The 18,603-nt window shown below is 40.4% G+C and overlaps 1 protein-coding gene and 1 long non-coding RNA gene across 2 annotated transcripts; both read left to right on the top strand.

Moving 5' to 3' along the window:
• Positions 1-479: 479 nt before the first annotated feature.
• On the top strand, positions 480-17,866 carry LOC107549991 (MAP kinase-interacting serine/threonine-protein kinase 2-like). The gene is made up of 14 exons (XM_016231197.1): positions 480-631; positions 1,863-2,021; positions 2,158-2,248; positions 2,493-2,594; positions 2,736-2,833; positions 3,877-4,119; positions 6,911-6,980; positions 7,138-7,242; positions 8,106-8,161; positions 8,344-8,439; positions 13,827-14,021; positions 14,137-14,301; positions 14,414-14,454; positions 14,546-17,866. Exons 2-14 carry the CDS (start codon positions 1,971-1,973, stop codon positions 14,817-14,819), a joined length of 1,587 nt encoding a protein of 528 aa, XP_016086683.1. The 5' UTR covers positions 480-631; positions 1,863-1,970; the 3' UTR covers positions 14,820-17,866.
• On the top strand, positions 8,446-10,329 carry LOC107548935 (uncharacterized). The gene is made up of 3 exons (XR_001604510.1): positions 8,446-8,594; positions 9,020-9,065; positions 9,683-10,329. It is a non-coding gene; the product is annotated as an uncharacterized lncRNA (long non-coding RNA).
• Positions 17,867-18,603: the final 737 nt, after the last annotated feature.

Here is an 18,603-nt window from a genome sequence, read left to right on the forward strand (position 1 = left end):
CTACACCATTTATATATATATATATATATATATATATATATATATATAATCTCTAGTCACTAATTTTGTATTGTCATCATTAGCTATATTCCCTTAATAGAAATCCAGTTCTTACCAGCTGTTTAAAAACTCTCGCTTAGTCATTTGGGGTTCTTGACAGTTAATTGGTCTGTTGCAGAATATTGCATCAGGCAAAATGAATGCTAGTTCGACTAGTGTATACACACGACGTACGATTTGGATTATGAACATTTGAGTCTTCATAATTCTTTTGAGTGGATTCATATTACGGTACCAGTACCAGTTTAAAAGGCTTTTGCATAGGCTTTAGTGATAAAGAACAAACAGACTAAAGCCCATTAGCACAACATTGGTCAGCAGCCCACGTGACTCTCGCGCTCTCTCTCAGTTGATGCGGAGTGTGTGTGGTACATGTTTACAGAGACGAGGGGGCTGGTCTAACCGAAGGAGGTGGGTAGGAAGGGGCGTGAGATTATAAAACCGAGGATCGCCGTGTGTCCTTTTTGTACCTTCCACATAGTCCCAACCGCCCACGGCCACCATCTGCTGCTCCCGAAGCAGAGGCTCATACAACGGCGTCAAGCCTGGAGCTTTAAAGACAACAACGGGGGTAAGGACGAGCTTTACATTCAGCTGACAGATCGGGATTGACAGACGAGTAAACTGAACGTGGCTTTGATTTTAAAGGATGCGGCGCAACGGTTGGATTTGGGTCATTGTTGGCAGATCTTTGGAAATGTCCTATGAATTACTTTATTCATATAGTGCTGTCATTTGTTTTTGGGAGGTCTTCGTTTCTTCACACTGATTTAAGGTGCTAGGGGACTCATTGCAGTCGCTGCGTTGTATTATGTTTTTGAATCATTCAGTGTGGCGATTCGTTGAACATCACGAGTGCATGTGATTAACGTTAGTCTCACAAAGAAAATCATTTACCATGTCGTTGAGTGAATAACGGACGGAAATAGCGAGCTTTTTCTACCGGAGTTATTCTTGGCACAAGTCTCAGGGGCATGTAAATGCAAGCCCCTGCTTGTGACGCGACGTGCTTTTACTGCGCCTGTAGTATATTATCTGTTTGATTTAAAGGAGCAGTTCACTCAGAAATAAGAATTCTGTCATTTTATCTCAAACTCCTATCGTTACAAACCCATATCACTTTAATTTGTACGGACACACAATGGGGACATTTTGCAAAAAAAAAGTCTTTGTATTCATTGACGATGAATGGTGACTGAAAATGTCAAGGCTTTAATTAAACAATTCAAATCAGCATAAAAGTAGTCAACACGACTCGTCTTTTTATTTCAGGTTTTCTGGAGCCACACTGTAGTGATTTTGTAAAAAAAAAAAAAAAGATTGTGTGTGTATGTATGTATGTGTATATATATATATATATAAGGGCAGACGAATGATTTATTTGAATCGATTCTGTTGATTCAGTTTATAACACCAGTCTGGGTTGCTCTGAATGATTCGTTCATAAATCTGACTGATCCAGTTCTCGAGTTCAACTCGCTGATTTAGCGATTCGGTTGCAGATGTTATTCACTGATAATCTTCACCTCCAGTGAGCAAACAACTTATTATTGGTCTGTCCTCACACAAACTATAAAGTACATTTGTAATATAGCGCACGAGTCGTTTGGACTACTTTTATTGTGATTCTGCATCCTTTTTTACAGCTTTATAATTATAATTCATAATGGTAATAATAAACAAATTATTCCTTTATATGCCTTTGGTTATTAGAAACTAGTTGTCAGAATTAAGTGCTATAGTGCTTAGTTTGTAATTAAATACATGGCCAGATTTACAATTAAGCTATTATTTCCCCTAAGGTATCCCATTTAAAGCACCACGGTTCCTGATTAGCTGAGTGAAATTTATCACTAAAGCTAAGACCACCGTTGTTGACGCCATCCACCAGTCCCACAAATCAGAACAAAATGGTGCAGAACAAGATCACCGAAGTTACCGGATTCCATCTCTCTTTTAAGGTGAGAGTGCAGTCTCACTCGTCTCCACTGCTGTTGCATGAACAAATGAATTGTTTTGGCATTAGGCAATAGATCACGTCACATAATACTGTTAAACCGTTGAAGTCTTGAATAATATATATTTTTTTATCTCCAGGGCCAAAATCCCTTTGAATCTGAGGAATTTTCCAAAACAGGATCCCATCTCCTTGAATCTGCCTTCAATTTTGATTGTTCCGCCCGACCTGGTAAGTTGATGTTGTTTTTTTTATCTAATTGTTATGGAAAAACCAATAGGAAGACCTGTTGACAGAAAGCACTGCCTGTGATCCGTGACCTTACACCAATGTTAACATATTTTATCTTTACAGATTAGGGATGAATACCATCTGCTTATTTTTTCCTAGTATAATCAAGCTGCTTTCTGTGCATGTTTATATGACAGCGTATCAGGTTTTTACATTTGAATTTTCTTTCTGTTATGATGTGCAGACATGCCATCCAGCCAGCCCATCGACATCCCAGATGCCAAAAAGAGAAACAAGAAGAAAAAGAGATGCCGGGCAACAGACAGCTTCTCAGGGCGATTTGAGGGTAAGTGCATATCTGATGGGGTTTTCTATTTTTCCAAGGTGTTAAAGTTTCTCCAGGGGAATTATTCAAGTATACTTTTACAGTTTGACAGGTCCAAATGGGTTCAGTAGTGTAATAATAACACTTTTGTTTTGATTTCAGATGTATATAAACTGCAAGACGAGGTGCTGGGAGAAGGGGCCTATGCCAGAGTCCAGACCTGCATCAACCAAATCACCCACAAAGAATATGCTGTGAAGGTAAGATGCTTTATGAGTTACGTGTGTTAAAGGAGACATATTATGCCCCTTTTTACAAAATGTAATAAGTCTCTGGTGTCCCCTGAATGTGTCTGAAGTTTCAGCTCAAAATACTACACAGATCATATATTATAACATTTTGAATATGCCTATTTTGAGTGGAAGCAGAAACACACTGTTTTTCGGGCCTGTCTCTTTAAATGCAAATGAGCTGCTGCTCCCCGCCCCCTTTTCCAGAATAGAGCTGCACCATTACAGCTCGGACCTGCTAAGAAACATCTGTTTTGGTTCTGATTATAATGTTTATCGTGCTGAAATCATGCGTTTTAAACCATATGAGTTTAAACTTCTGATATACGGTTTTCTGAGTGTGCGCATCCGAAGCACACGGACAGAAAGCGGCTGTCACAGCATGCGAGTACTAAACTAAGTTCTCATTCACACACAAGTTTACGTTAAAACACACACGAGTTACAAAAATAGTCGGTTATGTCTGTGAAGGTAAACAGCAGGGAAATAAATTGCATGTTTATTTTAGATCTGTGTGGCAGCAGCAATATACAGTAAATAAGTCCATAAATCCACTGCTCTTGTCTCCTCTGAGGCTGGGACTCTAAATAGTGTTCTGTGCTCCTCTGTGCAGCCCAAGACAGAACAGTTAGCATGTTTTGCTCAAACTTTCGCCATGGCATTAGAACTAGTACACCGTTGTTGCTTGCGAAAACAAATGACAGCGCCATGGGTGTAAACTTACAGATTAAGGGGTGGTAATATTATAATGAGATCCCTTTGCCACATCACCAAGGGAGCAAAATCAGACACGCTCGTTTTCTCAGACGCTTGCAGAAAAAGGCTTACCAAAACAAAGTTACTGGGTTAATCTTTTTCACCTTTCCTTGGTTGGTAGATGCACCGGGGACCTGATTATAGCACTTAAAACCTGGAAAATTCAGATTTTCATGATATGTCACCTTTAAATTTTAACTAACCTGAGCTGTGACAATGCAGTGTACCTTAAAATAGCAGTTACGTTCTGTAAACAGGTATTCCATGTGAAGCATCCGTGCAGAAATGGCATTCAAGAGCTATTGTTAGAAAGGACTTTCCCTTTGAAGCAGTCTCTTGGAAATGGAATCAAATGGGTTACGGGAATGATTTTTCCCTCTTTGGCAAGCAGACGTGACTGTAGTTGTTTTGTGCTGACTGGCACTGTTGCATGTGATTGGAGAGGGCATGCTAGATTTCTGCAAGCAGTGGATGGTGAGGTCACGTTCAGGCCATGCTTATGAATTGCACACTTGGGTTTGAAAATGTTTAGATTGCTGAATTCATTTTGTAACATATTTAAAATCTGTGAATAGTATTTACTTTGCAAACTGAAGTATTTGCACCTGTCTGTGTAGTTGATCTAAGCCGCTTTCTCTTAACCAAGTGATGTTGTTGTTCACTGGCACGGATGCTTGAACAAACAGTGCCTCTGTTGTGCTACTGTAGTTTTACAAGTTATAGAGCAGGCTTAACGGGAAGACTTCATTGTTTTTGTTAGACCGGATAGAAGGCCAACCAACCAGAAATGTGGAACAGTTACATGCTCTTACCGTTCATCGCTCTCATTGGCTGGTAGTTTGTACTGTGGCGGGAACATTATGTACTGGCAAGTCTGTTGAAACATAAACCTCAAAAGTAGGGGGGGCTAGGGTGGAGTTAAATCCTTGAAGTGTTTACCTACTTTTTTTTTTTTTTTTTTTTTCACACACATTGCAGAATCTAGAACAAAAGCATATTAGGAAATGTACATTGTGTGCCAGAAATATGTCTTGCTTTTACTTATTGATTTGAGGAAGTTGTGACGGATGTTTTGTTTTGTGTTCCAACAGTATAATTTAAATACTTTTTTTTGGAAAAAAAAAATGTTTTCTTAATTTTATCAGAATTTAAAATGGTCTTCCTTGTTTTAATTTACACATAAAAGAGGAACAATATAGCGCATTTTATTTCAATATAAGGTCCTCGTATAAGCCAGCCAAGCTAAGACAATATAATGATTTAGGGATGAGTTTTAATCCCTGAGGGGGATGGATCATTACAAGCATTAGGTCAGTTTATGCTGGGATGGGTTTCAGACAACTCACCAGATGTCCTGCCTCCCCCCTCAGGGGGGGTTCCTGGTCTGAACAAAAGGTAAGGCTGAAAGAAAACCACTCCTGTAGCTATCTCAGCTGGGCCTGGGTTGTGTTTACAAGCGTGGTTTGATTTACAGACAGCGGTCAGACTCTATAGGACGCCTTTCTAAGCTAACATGGAGATTTATGTGCGCTCTTACTTGCATCGTATAGCATAATGTATTTGCCAACATATTGTGAAAGCTTTTCTGTGCAGCAAATAACCTGTTTAGATTTCAACTAGGTGAAATCTGTCACCACATCCCTTAGGTTCCCTCAAGCATTTATAATACCCTGTAAAAAAAAATTTTTGCGGCTTTTGAGTAGATTGATTGCCGACTCAGCTGTGCGGCAGCAGCGCTGGGGTTTTTGGGAATGCGCTGGCCTGCAGGCCTCATTCTTAACCCAGATATGCATTGTGTGCTCGCCTGGACGCTCTCAATAGCACTTCTAATCCAGGGAGCTGGAAGAGCCGAACAGAGTCCGGAAAACACAGAGGCCTTGCATGGGGGGAGGATGTGATTCAGTGTCAACAGTATCTTTTGCTTGTGTATTTGGTCATTGGACTCGGGGATTAAATGAATGGTGTGGGTCCTAAAATCTTTTTAATGTTCGTTTTTTGGAGGGATGGTTCACCCAAGAATAAAAAATTTTTTTCACTCACCCTCATGTTGTTCTAAATGTATATGACATTCATTCTTCTGTGAAACACAAAAGTATTTTTTCTCCATACAGTGAAAGTGGGGGTCCATCATTAAGATCCCATTTGTTTTATTCGATTTTAAAATGTGCACATCAATTTATATGCAACACGCATATAACAGCAGGGTGTCCGCGGGACGTTTTCCTTATATAAGGCCTTAAAAAGTCTTAAATTCGGATTCGATGGGTCTTACATTTTTCTGGTCTCATTACCGCAAAAATATCTCCAGTCTGACGGACCTGATGACTGTACAATCATTGGACAGACCGAAGATGTTTTCTTCCCGCGGTAAATTACTGCGTCATCATCAGAGAGAATCGCAGTAAGTTAGCAGAACACAAGCTCGCGCTGAGGCTCACTCTGTTTGTCTCGAGACTTCAGAACAAATGAGCGTGACCGCACACATAAACTCAGAAGAAACGCACTGAGGTAAAAATGAAAATGTTTAGTTTATTCATAATATGATGTAGTTAAATAATACCATGACAAGTGAGCTATTTTGTATGGAAGCCCGTTTCCGCCACTAAATAAAAAAATATAATTCTGTAAGTCATAATAATGAGAAACTAAGTCATAATAATGAGAAACTAAGTCATAATAATGAGAAACTAAGTCATAATAATGAGAAACTAAGTCATAATAATGAGAAACTAAGTCATAATAATGAGAAACTAAGTCATAATAATGAGAAACTAAGTCATAATAATGAGAAACTAAGTCATAACAATGAGAAAATATGATGTAGTTAAATAATACCATGACAAGTGAGCTATTTTGCTCCATATTCTCACGACGCAAAAACCGTTCAAAACGCCTAATTTACAGAGTGCACACGTGCGCATTTACAGCGCGCTCTTTTATGGCATGATTCAGTCTATTAAAATACATTCAAAATGATCACAAATTCAAGACATGGGGGCAGAAAATGTGTATATTTATACCTCTTCATAGAGGTAATCAAGTTCACACGGAAGAGTGCCTTTTTTTCTCCAAAAATTACCATATACATTATATATATATATATATATATTTATCTTTTTTTTTTATACAACAGTTCAATAAACTATAAGTTTTATTAAGAGACTTACGTTTTAGACACCATATTGCCTGTTTTTGCACTATTTCGCCAACAAAAATAATTCCAAACAAAGCCACAGCGCTGTTTCGAGTCTCTGAGCCACATGACGGTGTTTCGTTCCCGAATGAATCAATATTCTGGAGCTGGTGGAGTTCTTTGAGGAGGAGGACAATTTTGACCTTGTGTTTGAGAAGCTGAGAGGAGGTACGTGTGCTTCTGTAGTGTTATGTTACTTTTGTGAAACATTACCCAGTCTCCCCTGGGCCCAAAGACCAGCCATGAGTAATTAAGTTGAGACCCTCTCCACTGGAATGTATAGATCGCATGCCCTGTGTTAATTTGTAACAATGTGTTTTTTTAGGTTCTGTCTTGGCCCACATTCACAAGAGGAGATACTTCAGCGAGCAGGAAGCCAGCATTGTGGTGCAGGACATTGCGAGTGCGCTGGACTTCCTTCACAATAAAGGTATGAGAACACCGACTTGGAGAGGTGCTTTAGGACTGGAAAGGGAAGATAAGAAGATGGTGTTACACATGGGGGATGGCTTTCTCTGGAGACAGTTGGGGAAGGGGAGGTTATGGGGGTTGTTGGAAATTGAATCAAGTTGAAACTTGATCAGATTTCATCGACTAGCTTGAGGGATGCGCACTGGATTTCTAGGTTTGTGTTTGAGAAGCTGAGAGGAGGTACGTGTGCTTCTGTAGAGTTATGTTACTTTTGTGAAACATTACCCAGTCTCCCCTGGGCCCAAAGACCAGCCATGAGTAATTAAGTTGAGACCCTCTCCACTGGAATGTATAGATCGCATGCCCTGTGTTAATTTATAACAATGTGTTTTTTTAGGTTCTGTCTTGGCCCACATTCACAAGAGGAGATACTTCAGCGAGCAGGAAGCCAGCATTGTGGTGCAGGACATTGCGAGTGCGCTGGACTTCCTTCACAATAAAGGTATGAGAACACCGACTTGGAGAGGTGCTTTAGGACTGGAAAGGGAAGATAAGAAGATGGTGTTACACATGGGGGATGGCTTTCTCTGGAGACAGTTGGGGAAGGGGAGGTTATGGGGGTTGTTGGAAATTGAATCAAGTTGAAACTTGATCAGATTTCATCGACTAGCTTGAGGGATGCGCACTGGATTTCTAGGTCAAGTTGTGGGCTTAAGTTTTATTCCTGTCAGTACTGTTGTGTGTGGGGATGCTAAGCTAATTTTAGTAGCACTTAGCAACAAGCTGTTTTGGAAACATTGGCCTATCTTTGCCCCGTCAACAATCCTCACTTAGCCTGAATACCACATAACTAACTCATGACTTGTGTGTGTGCTTTTGTAGGAATGGCTCACAGAGACCTGAAGCCTGAAAACATCTTGTGTGAACACGAGGACAGGGTGAGTCTTTTATGACAGCATGTTTGCCGAGTCAGAGATTCAGAATATACTTTGCATTTGTGGTAAAATTTTGATCAGATTATTTGAGGTTTCCAGGCAGACTATAAACACTCAATCAAGCCTGTCGGTTGTGGATAGTCAAAGGTTTTTGATCAGATTTTCTGTCGATGTGTTTCTTGCAGATTTCGCCTGTGAAGATTTGTGATTTTGATCTGGGCAGTGGAATTAAACTCAATAGTGACAGTTCACCCATCTCCACTCCAGAGCTCCTCACTCCAGTGAGTGTCTTTGTGAACCTTTGACCACAGATTCACCCAAACAATGAATTGCATTTGTCTGAGAAACAAACATGATAAGCTGCTAACGGCCACCTCCCTGTTGTTTTGAAGTCTATGGATAAGATGTGCACATTGTCAATGTCGTTACTTATCAGGTTATGACAGCATGTTTGCCGAGTCAGAGATTCAGAATATACTTTGCATTTGTGGTAAAATTTTGATCAGATTATTTGAGGTTTCCAGGCAGACTATAAACACTCAATCAAGCCTGTCGGTTGTGGATAGTCAAAGGTTTTTGATCAGATTTTCTGTTGATGTGTTTCTTGCAGATTTCGCCTGTGAAGATTTGTGATTTTGATCTGGGCAGTGGAATTAAACTCAATAGTGACAGTTCACCCATCTCCACTCCAGAGCTCCTCACTCCAGTGAGTGTCTTTGTGAACCTTTGACCACAGATTCACCCAAACAATGAATTGCATTTGTCTGAGAAACAAACATGATAAGCTGCTAACGGCCACCTCCCTGTTGTTTTGAAGTCTATGGATAAGATGTGCACATTGTCAATGTCGTTACTTATCAGGAGGACATGCTTTAATGCGACTGGTCGATGTTGAGTAGTGTCAGTAGTAGGGCTGTGCAATATATCAAAATTATCTAAATATTGCAAATGTACATATCACAATATGTGTATCGCTATAGCTTGCAATATTTGGGGTCATGAACAAAAGACAGAGAAAATCACTCATTGCTCTTACCTAAATAACTTTTGTAGTTTAAATAAGAATCAGTGCATATTGAATTCAAAGAGGAAATACTAAGCAGTGTTTTATTTTTCCTTTTTATTATTCAGTTCCTAAACTCATGTTAAAATGATTACACTAATGTTAAAATTACATTTTTATGTAATGCTCGAGTAAAACACACATCGTTCACTTTCAGAAGTTGTTGTAGGGGTGCTTTCTTGGAATCAGAATCAGAATAAGCTTTATTCGCCACTTACGTGTGCGCAAACACAAGGAATTTGTTGTGGTTTTACAGGAACTCTTGGTACATACATACATACAAATAACCATATGTATATGACACAAGATAGTTATAGAAGTTCACAGAACTGACTCCGCAACAGCTGAGTAAAACGGTTTCATCTGAGCTTGTGGCACTTTAAGCATTATCGTATCGCATATCGAATATCGCATTATTTAATGAGTTATTGCATATCGCATTTTTCTTCACTATCGCACAGCCCTAGTCAGTAGAGTAGCTCATTCTGATTGGCTAATGTAATCATTCTAAAGACAGTGATGAGGTCAAGGAATGGTTTTATTACCACAGTGGAACTTTTAAAGAGGCCAAACTCTGTTGTGAGATAGTGGAGCAGCAGTATTGAGCCCATTCTCTACATCCGTGTAGTTATCAACTTCACAAACTTGTGGATAACTTTTGGCTTACAATCTTAAAAATTATACCCAGTTCCTGTTTCTTTCAAAATATTTGAAATGGGGTTTATTATTTTAAGCGCTTGAGTTTATCTCTGCTGTGTGTGTGTGTGTGTGTAAACAAAGATCTGTCTTCAGCTTCATGGCTTTGAATGATTTGGGGCAAGACAGGCGAGAACAGGTGATATGGCGGGTGTGGACAGTGAGAAATCCTCAGCATAGGGCTTTCAGGGTCAACCGGAGTTGGATCCAACAGCTTGTTGAAAAGACTATTTGTGGACTGAATGGTTAAAGGGTGAAAGGTTGTAGTGTATCTAGTCAGTAAACAATGTGGGGTTTGTCTTTATGCCCTGTGCTTGCTGATGGGCAAGTTATCTCGTGTGATTCTGCAGTAGGGGAGAGGGTTTGATTTAATGCATTGCATGTATTTAAAGGGATAGAAAATTCTGTCATTTTCTCAAGCCCATGTCATTTCAAACCTGTAGAACTTTCTTCTGCAAAACACAAAAGATGTTATTTTGAACAAAGCCTGCCTGTGTTCATTTTGTCCATATAATGTAAGTGTTGTTTTTGAAAGTTAAAACCGTTAAATCATTCTTTAAAATATATCTTCAAAATACTACTTTTGTGTAGGTGAAAAGAAGTCATACAGGTTTTGAACAACATGAAGTTTTTATTTTTTGGGTGAAACTTTTACAATTCAGTCTTAGTTGCGCAGTGAGACAGACCTTGAAGTAGGAAGCTCAGTTCTTGGCTGCTTTCATTTTTTCCAAGAAGCATGCCCTTATTCAGAGTTCCAGAAACACAACTCCATTCATCAGGAAAGGATGGAATATTGATCAGAAAGTTCATTGTGATTTTTATTTTTTTAACTTTGAGCCAGTGTTTATATAGTTCCAAATTCTCAATTCCCCCTTGCTACTTCTGGACAGCATGAGGAGGACAAGACTTCAACCCAAACAAACGTTTCTGGTCTTTGTGCTCCAATTTCCTGTCGTACCTTCTCCCTTAAGCACAGTTTAGACTCAATTTCTCATTTGTTTTTGTCTCTGCGGATTTCCTCAAGCCTGTCTGGGCATTAGTCTTTCAGTCAGTGTTACCACCCCACACCTAGCAACTGTTCTGTGATTGGTTTGGTGAGAGGGAGGATGAAAGGGGGAGGAGCATCTAGTGCACTCTCTGGTCATGCACTCGACATGTTTTTCTTGGGCAGGATCCCAGGGATCTTATCAGGGGGGTTTTTACACCGCTAGCTTGATGTTAACTCTTTGTTTATCACTTGATTGCTTTGCTTCTTATAAGATTTTCCCTTTTTAAAATTATTTTCTTTTTATAGTTACAGCAGGCTTTTTGTGTGCGTGTGTAATGTGATCAAATCATAAAGGCTTCAAAAAAAGTCGCAATTTCTGAGAAGTGCATGTACTTTACTTCCTGAACTCTCCCTCTTCCTTTCTCTTGACGATCTTGCACTGCATGTACTTTTATACTGTGTGTTAACCTATAACCGCAGTGGAAATTCAAACATGTATAGGTGACTCGCTCGCTCTGCTGATGCATGCCTTACTGCCAACCACAAAAACACATGAACCGACCGCGCGACTGCTCAAGCCAGTTTGTCCTTCCTTGGAAAGCCCCATATGTAGTCTGCATGTGTTAGATGCTAGTAGCTGCAAGTGACTGATGCAATGCTGTGCTAGTCTTACAGCTGAAGTTTGTCTTGAAAGTGAAAATCGGCTGCGCAGTTATCATTCGAGACCCTCTCCCTCTTACCTCAAAGACACCGAGATAGGCTCACAAGCGAGCCAGAGGAATATACTTGGGTTTTATGAAACACGTGGAAACTGCTGCAGAACATGAGCCCTCATTTACTAATTACAGGTCGCTCTGTTTCCCTGGTTTCTAGAAATTGGATACAGTTGGGTACACAACTGACTAGTTACACGTTTGTCTTGAAAGTGAAAATCGGCTGCGCAGTTATCATTCGAGACCCTCTCCCTCTTACCTCAAAGACACCGAGATAGGCTCACAAGCGAGCCAGAGGAATATACTTGGGTTTTATGAAACACGTGGAAACTGCTGCAGAACATGAGCCCTCATTTGCTAATTACAGGTCGCTCTGTTTCCCTGGTTTCTAGAAATTGGATACAGTTGGGTACACAACTGACTAGTTACATACTGTAGCAATGTATATGTAGATCTGGATTGGTTGTTCTTTCTGAAAGTCTTTTGTTCAGGAGTGGGGGTGGTTGTGAAGTGTTCTCTTGAATGTGAGGGTGTTGAGAGGCGGTGAGCCAAAACAGCCTTGTCGATGGGGGTTGGGTGCAACAGTGGAAGCTTTTGTCTGCACTCGGATTCCTGCACTGCGAAATACCATTACATAAGTGCAAGAAGGCGGAGCAACAACGGCAGCTGGGTTGAGGATAACAAAAGAGACTAGCAGAGCAGACCGACCGCTTCCTTTAACCTCAGAGACACGAACCAAAACATGACCATGTTGCACTTGAACACCTGTGAAAATATACAGAGGGGGGTTGGATTTGCAGCATTATTGGTTTATGCCAACTTTTGAACTTCAACCTCGTGTGATAACGTATTTACGAGTGTATTTTATTGTAAGTTGTTGTTGTATGGGCAAATTATTATACTTTTACGTCATGTAGGGTTCAGAAATTGGCCTTGATGCGTCAGAACTGAAGTATACAAATTCAGGCAAGTTCTGGCATTTGTAATCTCTTGGGAAAAAAACGCTAAAGCAAGTTATTTTGTAACACGGACCTCAGTCTGAGTCGCATAATTATAGGGGCTTAATGCAGCAAGATGGCCTAGCCTGTTGAGGAAAACTAAAAGGAACCCAGTTCTGCAGATCCTTCCAGAAGGGTTTTTTGTCCTGCTGAACTACTGAACTGTTACTTCAGAGAGGTTTTATCCTTTTACATCAAAGATGTGTGGGTACGTGTGGTGATGTTGTTGCAAACTGAGTGTGTGTTGCTGTTATGTAATAAAGAATGGTATGTGGGTTTTTGGAGACGCACAATCCTTTTTTCTTTTTTTTTCTTTTTTCCCTGTCCCAATGCACAACCTAGTTTTAGGCAGAGGTGGTTGGAGCCCGAACCAACAAAGCAGTCTGCACTTACAGCTGAGCCCTCAAAACACTCCATGACTCACTTCCCCGCCTCCATCTGTGACATAACAGTCGTTACCCTGGTTACTTCAATTAAGGATCTGTATGCCACCGTTGCATTTTCTATCTGGACTGCGGCAGAAATGCGTTTCATAAGCAAGAACCAGGGATGAATACTTTAGCATTCAACTAGAAAAGCACAATCCTTTTTTTTCTTTTTTTCCCTGTCCCAATGCACAACCTAGTTTTAGGCAGAGGTGGTTGGAGCCCGAACCAACAAAGCAGTCTGCACTTACAGCTGAGCCCTCAAAACACTCCATGACTCACTTCCCCGCCTCCATCTGTGACATAACAGTCGTTACCCTGGTTACTTCAATTAAGGATCTGTATGCCACCGTTGCATTTTCTATCTGGACTGCGGCAGAAATGCGTTTCATAAGCAAGAACCAGGGATGAATACTTTAGCATTCAACTAGAAAATCTGTCATCAACCCCCCTTCCCCCCTCCACTCCAACTTGGCGAGATCTGCTGTTTACCATGTGATTCTCACGCTTTCGGTTTCAGACGTGCTTAGGGGTCTCACAGAACACATGACATTTTGTCAGCTGAATGTGAACAAGGACGTCTACAGTGAGGGGGGGGGGATGTAGAAATTTAAATGCAGCTGTACATAACCAACACAAATTAAAAAAAAAATTTCTTAGTTCTGTGTATGCTTGCCACATTGCATAGCCGATGTGACTGCCATTTCAGTATTTTTGCCTTTAGACTGAAACGACCCATGTGCTAATGATTACTTTCTTCTCACCCCTTCTTGCTCTCACCTTAGTGTGGATCTGCTGAATACATGGCGCCGGAAGTTGTGGAAGCCTTCAATGAGGAGGCGACCATCTACGATAAGCGCTGTGACCTGTGGAGCCTGGGTGTCATCCTCTACATCATGCTGAGCGGTTACCCTCCCTTCGTGGGCTGCTGTGGAAGCGACTGTGGATGGGAGAATGGAGAACCTTGTCAAGCGTGTCAGGTACATCACACACCCTAGTCTATTCAACCACTGTGCACTGTTGTAAACCTACGTCAAAAGTATCATTTATACTTTATATGAATTCTCTCTTTATATGTCGTCGTCCCCCCCCCAGAACACCTTGTTTGAAAGCATCCAGGAGGGCAAGTATGAGTTTCCAGAGAAAGAGTGGGCTCATATTTCCTCCAGTGCCAAAGACCTCATTTCCAAACTGCTTGTGCGGGACGCCAAGAAACGTCTTAGCGCTGCTCAGGTTCTCCAGCACCCCTGGGTACAAGGGGTAAGGAACCGAATGTTTCATTGTGTTCACTACAGCAAACTTCTAAGTGTAATTTTAGTAACCTTAGACTGTATCTTCATGATTTTTTTTACTGTCTTCTTTCTTTCTCCAGGGTGCCTTTGACTGTCTCCCTTCCTCTATCCTGCCACAAAGGTGAGTTGAGTTGGTACTAGCTTTTCTGCTAGTACATGCAGCTTGTAAAATCCTCATCAAGCTAACCTTGCCCTTCCTTCCATGCTCACAGGAACAGCAGCACTAAGGACCTGACGTTCTTTGCGGGCAAGGCTGTTGCCATGAACCGGCAACTAGCTGAGCAAGACGACCTGGAAGAACAGCAGCTGCAGGACTCTCCTCAGGTCGTCACAGCCAGTGCCACGTCCATGCGTCTCTCCCCTCCCTCCAACTCCAAACTTGCCAAGCGCAGACAGAGGAGTAGCCTGCTGAAAGGAGCGCCCGTGTCTGCCTCTGAGCTCAGGCAGCTCCTGGCACCGCTGGTCATTGTGGGAGACTGTGCTTGATCTGTTGAGCTGGGCTCCCCGTGAACAATTTTCCAATTTCAAATGGACAAAGTATCTGCTACCTTTAGTGCAAATCCCTCTCCATTTCTTCTGCCCACTTGAATGGGACCCAGCCCTTTCCTAAATGATGGTTCAGTTTGTGCCTGTTGCAAATCCAGTTTTGCTCCCTTAAGCACTGGAGCAAGAGCTCCTACAGCACTTTGATCAACTCGACAGCATGGCAATTACCTTGCGAGCTCAAGGCGAATGAACTGGACTCCGTTTAGGATAGAGATTGGGTTACACAAGCCATTTGGAAATTTGTCTAAAGGTAGAGCGTAAAATACCAGCTCCGACACCAAAGGTCTAATACCTCCCACCCCCTTCTTTTTGTGCTGCTTCCATGTTACAACTGGATCCACTGTGAATTTTCTCTGTGAGAGATACAACTGCATTTGTTTTTCAGGAATGTTCTTCCTGTATGTGTGTGTGTGTGTGTGTGTGTGTGTGTGTGTGTGTGTGTGCGCGCATATATCCCTCTCCCCTTCAGAAGATACTGGTATGTGCTTATGCAACCCTGATGAAGGCTATTATGACTTGCATTACTTTAGCAGAGATCTTGTATAAGTGGAGCGAAGCTCTGATAATAGTGCCTCGCCTAATTTAATGCATCGCTGTCCTTCCCCCACAGCCTTTTAATTGCAACAAGAAAATCCCCTGACTGACCATTAGGAATAACTAGTTTTTTCTGTTATTCAAGCACTTCCAGAGTGTGTCCTTATAGCTAGATTATCCCAGCAGTCTGCTTTCAAGACATGGGTTCCCCTAGTTGAGGAACCGATAAATGCATTTGATTTAGGGTGTATGTGAGGTTTTCGCCTTGCAAGACTCCAATTGGAATTGCAGCATCAGATGCATCCAAACCGATGTCTGGGAAACTCTAACGTTTCCTGTAAATTTCACTAAAATCTTATCAATAACCGATAAGAGTGACTATAAACATTTCCGAACACAACTGGAATTGAGTGTATGCTGGGAAGCAACCAGGTGGTTGCACAAGCACACATTTGCCAGTGTGACCACATGAATGACGATGGTCGGTATCAGAGAGTTGAGGCTTTGAGCTTGTACCCCACTTTAAGGGGGCCATTATGGTACAGAAATATCAATTTGTCAGATTGTGGATGCCACCAAAAAGCAAACTATATAAATATTAAGAGGGGAGGGAGAGATTATTTTCAAGTAACATAAAACTACAAAAAAAAGAAAACAAAAAAAAATATTCCAGAAAAAAAATATTTAAAAACAAAAACTAAACAAAAAAAGTCTTCCAAGAAAATGTAGCCGTATGAGTGAAATGGTCTAAGAAAGTTTATTTTATTTTTTTTATACGTTAATGGTTGACTCCAGTGCAGAGTGTGCCACACTGATATTTCAAACGTTGTTGAGCTTTGTTTAACTTTTTATTGAAAGAATATAATTTTTATGTAGGTGCTGTTCAAGTGGAACGTTTTCCTTTTTTATAGTTTTGTTACTTTATTAATGTTGATTTATATGCTGTAAAGAGTGAGAAGAGTGTATGCGAATGTGACTGGAGTTAGGGGGAGAAAGGAAGGAAAAAAGAAAGGGCGTCATATAGTCTGTTCAGATCTGATGATTTTACTGTTTTTGTTCTTGCTTTGGAAATGACTTCAGGGTTGTTTAAACTCCCCTTTTCTCTCAGAAATTATTGGTGGCTTGATCGTTTTAGTAAGACGCATCAATTTTAGCCAAAGTGCGCTCGTTTCTAAAATCGAATGCACTGAGGTATCTGGTAGTGCTGATCTTGAATCAGCTTTAGCCTTTCCTATGCCAATTCATAAGACACCGCGTACCTGGTAGAGCTGAGCACAGACCATCATTCACTCTCCGAGGTGCATAAAACATTTGAGTCCAGACGTCTGGATTCATATTGAGTGTTTATAAATTCTGCAAGCATTAGTGTCACCAATGGGAGTTCAAATCACCCAAGCATACGTTGAATGTTTTCAGAGTGTCGCCCGTTCTATCGTGTTGCTCTGAGATGCTTTGAGAACCCTAATGGCAGTCCTTGATTTGGAAGGGCCCATTGTGCTGATTATTATGACACTGATTGTAACCTTTATTGTTTTTTTTTCGTCTTTCTTTCTTTCTTTTAAGAATCTTTTTACAGATGCATCTTTGTGGGTTTTTTATGTCTTATAGTAAGACTTGAATTGTATGTGCAGAAGTTTCCTCATGTTTTGTTCAGGAAACTTATTTTGCTACAATGTATAAATGGCAAACAAAAATGTTCATAAGCTGAGATTTAAAGCAATCTTTGGTCTGGAAAGTACCATTTCCACCACTTCAGTTCAGTATTTTATCTTTCTCCTTGGCTTTGGTATATTGCAGAAATCCCAAGTGTTTTGGGTTTGTATTTTCTGAGGAGTCTGTGGCGCTTGGCTGGTCCTCTAAAGTCCCTGTGCCTCTGACAAAAGATTCACCACTCTTTTACCCATATTATAGTTATGGGTTGCCTTCTATTAACAGATCTGTCTTGGATTTTCAAAAATGATTTTTTTTAGGGGGTGTAGAAAGTTCTCATTCAATGTTCAGCCCAATATTAGCCATTACAAACAAGTGTAAATTATCATATGAAGTTTCTTTGTTTTCTTTTCCCCAACTCAAAGATTATTGGGATAATAATATTCAATAGTATACTGATAATAGTATTCAGGTGCACAATTTAAACTTTTTTTTAAAAATATATCTAATGTGACCCTTTAGTCCGAAGGCTATTGTTTTGGGGGTGTTGTCAGCAACACTTATTAAGAGCACTGTTTGTCCATTTCCAAATTCCAAACTTTGTCCAAAATAATAATTGGGGGGAAATCTAAAATGGGGTCACATTTAGGGCAACAGGTATTGATTTAATAAAAAGCACTTTACTGTACAATGTGGCTGACTGCAGTTCACACGAAGCTAAATTTATGACTGTTGTGACAGAATTTTGTATCGTTTTGTACAAAACAAACCAACAAAAATGCAATAAAATGCTTTGAACAGTGTTCTTGTTTTGTCTTCAGTGTTTCTGTAAAGTTGAACTTTATCAATCTCAACCTCTGCCTGTGTTCACACAGAATCACAAGCCTCATATCACATGCTGATACTGCAAACATGACACTTCTAATAAAGATCAATCTCTTAGAACAGGTTCTCAAAAGTGACTCATCCTGTTGACATAATCACACATGTCGCTGTCACCTGAGCATGAGTCACATGGCGCATCACCTTACTAAGTCAACAGGCTAGAGCTGTACTAGAGAAGTGCTGATTTTTCACTTGAACTTTCCAGGGCTGACTACATTACAGAGTCTGGTGCAAACACTAAAAGTTAGCCAGCCCACGGCTGCCATGAAGATCTAAGCAGCATAGCAGCCCACTGGAAAAGTGTGGGTTGGACATGGAAATACAGAGGGAGGGAGTCCACAAACTGTTTGGATCACACTGCTGTGTGTCCTCAGATTCACAAGTGTGAGCGTGCATAAATTGAGGGCCATTATAATTTTGCTTGTATATATTAACATTATTGATATTAGCAGAACTTATAGCATATTTATAAAAGTACTAGAATGGATATTTGAAAAATAACTGAAATAAAATAATTTTCTATATCAAGATTTTAGATTAAATGTTTGATGTGGAATTATTATTATTATAAAAATAACCAAAATTAAGGCTCTCATGGTTTGCACTTTGATAACAGGTTCATACCTCTTCATACTTCTTGCTATGGTATGCCTCC

This window comes from Sinocyclocheilus grahami, unplaced genomic scaffold (assembly GCF_001515645.1).
Source record: "Sinocyclocheilus grahami isolate Dianchi unplaced genomic scaffold, SAMN03320097.WGS_v1.1 scaffold16.1, whole genome shotgun sequence".
Taxonomy (NCBI): Eukaryota; Metazoa; Chordata; class Actinopteri; order Cypriniformes; family Cyprinidae; genus Sinocyclocheilus; species Sinocyclocheilus grahami.

What these genes read in the sequence shown, in the direction of transcription:
- LOC107549991 (XM_016231197.1), top strand. Translation starts at nt 1,971, where the DNA reads ATGGTGCAGAACAAGATCACCGAAGTTACCGGATTCCATCTCTCTTTT. An exon ending in CTCCAGAGCTCCTCACTCCA is followed by an intron (nt 8,440 to 13,826) that starts GTGAGTGTCTTT and finishes CTCTCACCTTAG; the next exon opens with TGTGGATCTGCTGAATACAT. An exon ending in TCCTCTATCCTGCCACAAAG is followed by an intron (nt 14,455 to 14,545) that starts GTGAGTTGAGTT and finishes CCATGCTCACAG; the next exon opens with GAACAGCAGCACTAAGGACC.